This window comes from Trematomus bernacchii, unplaced genomic scaffold (assembly GCF_902827165.1).
Source record: "Trematomus bernacchii unplaced genomic scaffold, fTreBer1.1, whole genome shotgun sequence".
Lineage (NCBI taxonomy): Eukaryota > Metazoa > Chordata > Actinopteri > Perciformes > Nototheniidae > Trematomus > Trematomus bernacchii.
The window spans coordinates 571,274-580,792 of NW_022987666.1; the positions used below are offsets into that span (position 1 = coordinate 571,274).

Genomic DNA, 9,519 nt, shown 5'->3' on the forward strand with positions numbered 1-9,519 from the left:
TAAATGAGAGACGCAGCTAAAGCTGGAAACTCAAATGCTAAAGATAGCTCGGGCACAACGCCACAAGCAGAACTTTCAAAAGAGCATCATCAGGGAAACAAGATGGCGGCGTAGAGAAGAGACGTGTTTCATTGAGCTCCGGCTATAACTGTTAAATAATCCGTTTATTAATCACATTTCATGGCGAAATTATCATAGTTTATGATCGCTGTTACTGGAGTACTACTTTTCAAAAACTTCGGACAACATGACCAGACAAAAGAAAGCAAAGACGACCGAGACGGAGGACGAGGAGCATGGCGGGGTAGCACAAGCTAGCGCACCTGAACATGCTAGCAGCAGCAGTAACACGGATCCAAATATTCTAAAAGCAATGGACAACATTACAGAAAACATAACTAAGGTTCTCAACGCTAAAATAGACACAGTGCTTGCAGCCATAAAGGATCAAACAACTCAAATTCAGGCGCTTGGAGCCCGTGTTTGCGAGGCTGAGGACAGAATTGCAAGCGTGGAAACTGCGGCTGATTCGTTACAGTCTAAAGTGACTCGTCTGGAGAAACAGGTGAGCGGAATGCTGGAGCACATCGATGATTTGGATAACCGAGGACGGAGGTGTAATGTACGTTTGGTTGGACTACCGGAGGGTACAGAAGGACCGGATCCTGTCAGATTCATTGAAAAGTGGTTACCAGACTATCTTAAAATGACGACCAGGAAGGGGAGAATCAAGCTGGATCGTGCACACCGCTCCATGGCACCGAAGCCCGGCCCCGAACAACGCTCCAGGCCGATCATACTGAAGTTTCACAACTTTGCCGACAAACAACTGGTTATGAATGCTGCCCGCAAGCTTGGTTCAGAGACGGGCCACCTCGCCCACACGGGTCCAAGGATTTCCTTCTTCAATGACTTCTCAGCGGCCGTGGTAAAAAAACGCAAAGCCTTCGATGAGATTAAATACCGGCTGAGGAAAAAGAGTATCGATTATGCGCTGATATACCCGGCAACGCTCAAGGTGATGATCAACGGCACGGAAAGGAGGTTCGATACACCGGAGGGTGCCGCGGCATTTGCTGAATCGCTTGATGGAACCAACTGAAACATATACCCCAATGCTGGACAATTCAGTTCTTGCAAAGAATAATAAGCGGGCACTGATAATTTGACTTGAGGAAGATGGGTATTGTTTTTGATACTGCTGGGGAAAACACTGCGGTGCGCAGACTGCTGATCCGCAGCTGGGACTTTTACGCGAGTGATGTTACTGCCTCTGATAACTGACTGGACTGTAACACCCGAGGTTGGAAAATTCGTCTTTGTGGTCTAATGTTGTGAAGTAAGTACTCACATAATTCCATGGCGTTGTTTTGATTTTGTTTCTTATTTAACTTGCCATGTTATGTTGCCGTGTGCGAAATGAAACTTGTTCTGTTTCTATGGATAGGCGTGAGTATAACGCTTGGTTTGTTCCATGGCTTTCGGCTGTGGGAAGGAGGAAGAGTGAGATTCCCTACACGCTTAGTAGGGACTTTTCCCCATTTCTGTTATGTGTTAGTTTAGTATTTGATGTGCTTTGTTTAGTTTGTTGTGTTACACAGCTCAGTCACTATATCATTATGTTTATTGAGGAGATGGTGTCAGGACATTCCCAGTCATATAACTACATAAAAAGTTTAGATAATGGCAAATAAACTTAGGATTTGTACATGGAACATACGAGGGATTCATAGCCCCATAAAACGCAGAAAAGTATTTTCCTTTCTGCAGAAGGAAAATATAGACATTGCATTAGTCCAAGAAACTCACCTTGATGACACAGAACACTCAAGGCTTCAACATGGAGCATATGGGCAAATATTCTATTCATCATTTACAACTAGAAGTAGGGGTGTCGCTATACTTATTAAACGGAATCTGCCCTTTAAAATTGTAAAATGTATAAAAGATAAGAAGGGTCGGTATGTGATAATTAAGGGCAGTTTACAAGGGCAAGATATTCTTATTATGAATGTTTATCAACCGCCAGGTCACCCACCAGATACCGTTACTAATATGTTTATGGAACTTGCAGAAATGACAGCTGATACAGTCATTGTAGGAGGTGATTTTAATTGTATAATGAACCCACTAATAGACAGGTTCCCCCATAGCACTAATGCACCCTCTCGTCAAGCAAATGCTCTTCGTTCTATTTGCAAAGATTTTGGATTTGAGGATGTATGGAGGAACCTCCACCCCGCTAACAAGGAATATACTTTCTTCTCAGCTCCCCATGGGTGTCAGACTAGGCTTGACTATTTTTTTCTACCTAAAGCTGACATGCATTCCATACTATCTTGTGACATTGGGAGTATAATTATATCCGACCATGCCGCCGTGGTTATGGACTTAAAGCTTAAGAATCCAATAAACCAGCCTAGGCAGTGGAGACTGGATAGTGTTATACTGAAAGACAACACCTTTATATCCTATTTTATAACTGAATTTAAAGTATTCCTGTCGATTAACCTACCATCAACGGACAATCCATCACTTTTGTGGGAAACCTGCAAAGCCTATGCAAGAGGCCTGATTATATCTTATACATCCACTAAGAGGCGCCAAAAACGTAGAGAGCAAAATAACTTAGCAATTGAACTGACAGACAAGGAAAAAGCTTATATCAACTCACCATCACCCAATTTATGGGAAGAAATATCTACCCTCAAATCAGCTATAAACTGTCTCCTTACTAAAGAGGCAGAGAAGAAAATTAGATATGTTAAGCAAAGGTTTTATGAACATGGTGATAAACCAGGGAAATGTCTAGCGTACCTTGCCAAAAAAAAAAGCAGAGTCCCAGTCCATAGCTGCCATTGTTGATTCAGAAGGTAACAGGATATATGAAAATAGATTAATAAATGACTGCTTCAAAACATTTTACACGGATTTGTATTGTTCAGAGCAGACAAGTGACGCGCCTCATTTAATGGAGGACTTTTTTGCTAAGATTAATCTTCCAACAATATCAGAGGAACAAAGAAGCCTCCTTAATGGCCCAATCACAAAAGAGGAACTTATCAATGCCATTAAAAATCTCCAGAGTGGAAAGTCACCAGGACCAGATGGACTAACCTGTGAATTTTATAAAGAATTTAGCAGCCTGCTTCTAGAACCATTACTCGAAATGCTTAATCATTCATTTACTACGACAGAATTACCGCAGACTTTGAGAGAAGCAAACATATCTCTTATATTAAAAAAGGGGAAATGCCCAGAATCTTCTCCTACAGCCTCCTACAGGCCAATAGCACTCTTGAATGTAGACCGGAAATTGCTTTCTAAGATTCTAGCAACTCGTTTGGAGGACCTTTTGCCTATACTAATTAGAGAGGACCAAACTGGTTTTATAAAAGGCCGTAATTCTACAAACAATGTAAGACGTCTTTTGAACGTTATACAGGCCTTTGAAAATGATTCTATAGATGGATTGGTGCTTTCCATGGATGCAGAGAAGGCATTTGACCGTGTAGAGTGGTCCTTCCTATTCTACACATTGGACAAATTTGGTCTTGGCAATAACCTTTTGAAATGGGTGAGAATACTGTACACCAACCCACAAGCGGCTGTTGTAACTAACGGATTAAGATCAGAGTACTTTCCAACACATAGAGGCACCAGGCAGGGCTGTCCACTGTCTCCTCTCCTCTTTGCGCTAGCCATTGAGCCACTGGCTGAGATCATTAGAGCCACGCCTTCCATACATGGCTTGCAGCTTGGAGAGATATGTCATAAAATAAGTTTATATGCGGACGACGTCATAGTGTTTTTATCCCAGCCTGAGATATCAGTCCCAGCTCTCATTGAGAGGGTAGATTGGTTTAGTAATTTTTCTGGGTATAAGATCAACTTGAATAAATCCGAAGCTATGCCTCTGGGTAGTCTTAGGACTATACCAAATACAATGCCATCCTTTCCTTTTAAATGGTCTCCATCTGGTTTTGTATATTTAGGTATATTTATTACCCCGTCATTTAATCAACTGTACAAAGCCAATTTTACTCCATTATTTGATAAGGTAAAACAAGATTTAGATCGCTGGACCTCACTCCCTATCTCCTGGCTTGGGCGAATAGCTCTGATTAAAATGAATGTATTACCCAGGTTGCTTTATCCCATTCAGATGATTCCTATTTTATTTTCAAACAGGGTGCTTAAGGATCTGAACAGCTGGCTTAGCTCTTTCATATGGAACAAACGTAGACCTAGACTAAAAATGTCGGTGCTGCAGCTGCCTGGCTCTATGGGTGGCTTAGACCTGCCAAATATTAAAGTGTATCAGCTCTGTGCTCACCTGACAGCAATATCTCAATGGATAAAGAATGATGTCTCTTCTACATGGTTGGATATTGAATCCTCATTATCAAAATGTGCTCTACAGGACTTACTGTATTTTGGGAGTTTTAAAAACATAAAAGAAAAATGTACCAAACCAATCACAATTAATGCTTTGAAAGCATGGCGCTCATCTCGCCCTAGGAAGGGAGGCTCAAATTGACTTCCATTTTCACCCCGATAACCAACAACCCAGACTTTTTGCCAGGAGTAATGGACCCTAGCTTTCAGCAGTGGCGTAACAAAGGCTTAACTAAATTGGGGGACTTGTTCAATGACAGTTGTCTCATGTCATTTGATCAATTGAGGACAAAGTATCAGCTCCCAAGACACGACTTCTTTCGTTTTTTGCAGATCAGGCATTATATCACCAAGAATACAACCCTTATAGATCACAGGGAAGTATCTGTCATTGAGAAATTCCTGTACCGTCAACCAGGGAGATTATCTCTCAGTTTGTTTTATGAAGTATTGCGAGGCATGACTCCTAATAATACGCAAAGAGTCAAAGGGGCTTGGGAGAGGGAATTGTCAGTGACTATTGATGAGGAGACATGGGAAGATGTCTGGAATTATGCCAAAAAGATATCCATATGTGCCAGAGCAAAAGCAATACAGTTGAGAATTATACACAGGATACATATATCCCCTAATCGCAGGCACTGTTTTAACCCCTCACTCTCCCCCATGTGTCTAAAATGTAAAACAGAAATAGGAACCCTGACCCATTGCTTCTGGTCATGCTGCAAACTTCAGAAATATTGGTCTGACATATTAGTTGAAATGGAGAAGATATTTCATAGACATTTAGATATGGACCCGCTGTCTTTGATTTTAGGTCTACCAGTCAAATCACTACCTACTGCTGCGAACAGAAGATTATATAATGTCCTTACTTTTGCTGCTAGGAAAAATATTTTATTACAGTGGATTAAGGATCAGGTCCCATCTCTCAAAGGCTGGCGCAACATTATGTTTGAGTTGGTTCCCCTGGAATATCTCACAAATGTTTTACATGCCAAATCTGATCAGTTCTATCAAATCTGGCAGCCTTACTTAGATTTCCTTGGACCTGAATTGTCGGCTATTATTGTTAAAGGAACCTCATGAATCACCTGTCATCATAAATTCATCATCAATCATAAATGTGATACTCCTGTAACCACCTACATATGTGTATGTTTGAGACTGAGCTGTTTGTTTGTTTGTTTTTTGTAATTTTTTGTCTTTTTGCTTTGTAATTATGTACTTGTCATGTATGTGCATATGCATGTTATTGTTTTGTGAAAATTGAAAAAATCAATAAATATATTGTTTAAAAAAAAAAAAAAGAGCATCATCAGGGCAACTTTATGGGAGAGGAAGCGAGAACACTGTCGTCACCAGAAAGTAGCCAGACAATAACAAGACAGCAATCAGGACAACTTAGCTGGGAGAGGGTGCGGGAACACAGCCATCACCACAAGTTGACACGAAGCAGTCCGTCGAGGCTCTGCACGGCGCACAGCCGGCCACAGCTCCTGGAGGACACGTTAACAACCCGTAGCTCCGACTATCAGTCGCGAAGCTGCACGCGGCCAGCTGTATGCAGAGAAATCCCTCAGATCAAACGTTCAAACCTGAACGCTGTAGGCTGCAAGAATGCAGCCACGGTACTCTCGCGCGGCGAGAAGATGAAAGGAACAGATCCTCTGACGACACCGGCTGTTATAGCCGGTGTCACGTGGGTCACAGGTGACTTTGTTGTTATTGGTACTCGAGCTGCGCATGCGCGCGATGGATATATCCAGTGCTAAAGCACCGCCTCTGGCGGTCAGTAGGGACGAAATAGAACTCTGAAATGTTTTGTAGAGCCGCCATTGTATTTGCTTGCATTAGCATTATTAGCATTAGCATTCGCCCAGCGCACAAACGCAGAGAGACTAACTTATGGCAACACAAAATAAAGCATGGGAGCGGTGGAGATGAGGAGGTGTCGGCGTTCTGGTTTTGTAGTTGTAGTCATTTGTTTTGGGCATGTCATTTTCGAGCCTGAAACATGAAAAACAGGCTTGGTGCTTAACAGGTTAAGCCCTGAGCCTGTTTTTCAGGTCTCAGGCTCGAAAATGACATTCCCAGAACAAATGACCATATCTTCCCTTCTAAAAGGGTTAAATTAATAATCTTTTTTCTCAAAGTAATGATAAACCTGTGAGTTGGATGTAGAAAAGTCAGAATCAATATCGATGTTTTTTATTTTAAAGAAAATTCAGATTTTACATAGTAAAAAACTGTAAATTATAGTGTCCGTCCAAAAATTCTTTTTTTACTTATAGTGAAAACTACCCTTGGATGATGGGTTAGTAGACTAAAAGCTTTAGGAATCCAAAGTACAACATATAATAAGTACCCTGTATCAAGATTGATGCAAAACAAGTGAAATCTGACCTTTTTAGAGAGGTTTAGCAAAAATAAACCACTTCTGGGGTCATTTGGGTGGATTTTCCATATCTCTGGCCCCCCTTGCTCGATTTTGATGGTTGACACCTCTTTCTGACCGTTAGAGCCAATAGAATCGCAGGGGGAGTCCCCCACACACACACGTTGTGAAGAGAAAAGGTGGGGGCTTCGCGCATGTAATTTTCAATCAGAGTGAACCTATCTCTAGCTTTGACACCTGGAAACGGAAAAGCAGTTTTAATGCTTATGGATTATCAGAAATCATTTCAAAGGGACACAGACACATTAGATTAACCTATGGATTAACTTCAGCAGCGTTTTTATCGTTTTAATGCCATTGAAGACCACTTTGGAGAGACTACAGAGCCAAGGTAAAAATGTTAGCATTTTTAGCTACCTAGCGTCACCTGTTTCGATGTCCGTTTTTGCTTATAACGTCGCAAATACATATAATTCAGTGGTAATGTCGTTGTCAATAGATTCTGTGTCACCTCACGATGTGAATCGATGTGTTGGATGTGGTGAAAAGATAAATAATAAGGTTTTGTGAGTGATTTTCGGTACAGTAAGGTGTTAGCATTTTTCGCTCGTTGCTAATTCAGAGGCTCAGTCTTAGCATTGTGGGTTTTCTTTTGAAAAAAAAAAGATCAGTTGGATGAGTTTCTTCCCGTTACATGGATATAAAACATTCATAGTTTTATTAAATGAACATGCCCTCAGACACTGTTTGCTGCAAGATGTTGCGGCAGTGCCCCGGTTCCGGGGTCTCTCGGGCTTAACAGGTTAATTATTAGATCGGTCACAACATTTGCAGAAACATGCAGGAACCAGCAGATGGCAGCAGAACCAAACAGTTGTTGGGGGGGGGGTTCTCTGTGAACTGCTTTTACTGCACACACCTCCAGTGCCGATTCTAGAGTCGGTGGGGGCCCTAGGCAAACATTCACTGGGGGCCCCTCGAACCAGCTTTTCATCACCACGCACAGCCGACAGCATGCTTAAAGGGGACCTATCATGCAAAATGCTAATATTAGCATGCTTAAAGGTTAAACTAACATGTTCCAAATGGCTAACAATAGCATTTAATTTAAGTAAAGGTGAAAAAGCAGGGACTCACATGGCTGTAGACTGTTGTTTATTGAATATATTACATCATCATTACATTTTCATTATAGTAACAAAGGGTGAATGATTCACAACAAAATATTAAAACACAATAACAACAGTAAGTGGTGTAACATCACAATGCCTAACATACAGTACACCTCAAATCCTGTCAAATCTACTTTTTATGAGGATATGTTAAAAAAAACAACATTATTGACCTTAAATATGCATGAAGAGGCAGCACATAATATGTGTTCTAACTTTAAATATATTACATTTAACAGAATAGTAATATTTTCACATTTGAGGGAAATTCAAGCCAAATCTGAGTTAAATCAAGCAAATACAATATTGTTGTTGTGCTTTATGTTGATCTCTATCTATTCATATATCCCTTTAAATAATTATGATAGGAAACACAATCTAACATGGTCAACATATTCCTTTTATATTTCAGCAGCAGGACCCTTCTTCAGAAATCTTAACACGACTCCTTTGATTTGAGGCAGACCCAGGCCATAAACGATAGGGTTATTGAGGGGGGGAATGATCAGATACGCTAAAGACAAAATAACTGCGACGCTTGGATTCAGTTGATCAGCCTCAAATCGAGTCAGAGACAGCTCGCAGAATAGAGAGATGGAGTAGGTCAAAAAGGAGACGATGTGAGGCAGGCAGGTTTGTAACGCCTTTCCTCTGAATTCAGACGAACTCCTCCTGCAGACCAGCAGAATCCGTAGATATGTGTACAGGACTAAGAATAGGGGGATGAAGATGCCGGTCACTACGACAAACTGACCAGCTATGTTGTTTGGAGTGGTGTCCACACAGGAGAGCTGCACCACAGGCCAGTTAGAGCAGAAAATCCGGTTCAGTTTATTTCCACACAGCGGTAATTTAACAGTAAAATAGAGGCAGAAGCCAAGAATACACACTGGGTAGAAAACAGCAACAAGCACAAGAACCTGCACCCATTTGAAGGTCATTTTACTGTGATAGTGTAAGGGAAGACAGATAGCAATGAATCTATCGTAGGCCATGATGGTGAGGATGGTCAGCTCACAGGAAACACAGGTGTAAATAACATACACCTGAATAAAGCATAATGGACGTGAGATCAAATGAGAGTCAGAGAGGATGTCCTGCAGGAACCTGGGGAAGAATCCAGCTGAGCCATACAGAGAGTTTACACACAGACAGCTGATGAAAATATACATGGGCTGATGCAGAGACTTCTCCAGGAACACTGCCAGAATAATGACCATGTTAGCAGAGACTATAGTCACATAGATGAACAGACACAAGATGAAGAACAGGTATCTGAGGGGCCCAAAGTCTGCAAACAGAGTGAACTGAAAGTAGGGAGGGTTCAGGCTGCTGTTGCTCGTCATGTCTGCTCCAAAGAGAGGAACAATACACAAACTGTTAATGAGATGTTGTTAGCTACATTTCAGATATTAATACAAAATCAGCCTGCATGCAATCTCCAACAGTTGTATGTGACCATGTTAAATATAACATCTGGGAAAATCTCACCTCCACATACAGTAGTTCACAGACTTATTCAGGCTCTCTATATCTGCGAAGAAAGGGGGA

The 9,519-nt window shown here is 41.4% G+C and overlaps 1 protein-coding gene across 1 annotated transcript; it reads right to left on the reverse strand.

The window, feature by feature from the left end:
- Positions 1-8,369: 8,369 nt before the first annotated feature.
- LOC117487156 (olfactory receptor 51L1-like) lies at positions 8,370-9,314 on the reverse strand. Its single transcript, XM_034135811.1, has one exon. The coding sequence runs from the start codon at positions 9,312-9,314 to the stop codon at positions 8,370-8,372; it is 945 nt and encodes a 314-aa protein (XP_033991702.1).
- Positions 9,315-9,519: the final 205 nt, after the last annotated feature.

What these genes read in the sequence shown, in the direction of transcription:
- LOC117487156 (XM_034135811.1), bottom strand. Translation starts at nt 9,314, where the DNA reads ATGACGAGCAACAGCAGCCTGAACCCTCCCTACTTTCAGTTCACTCTG.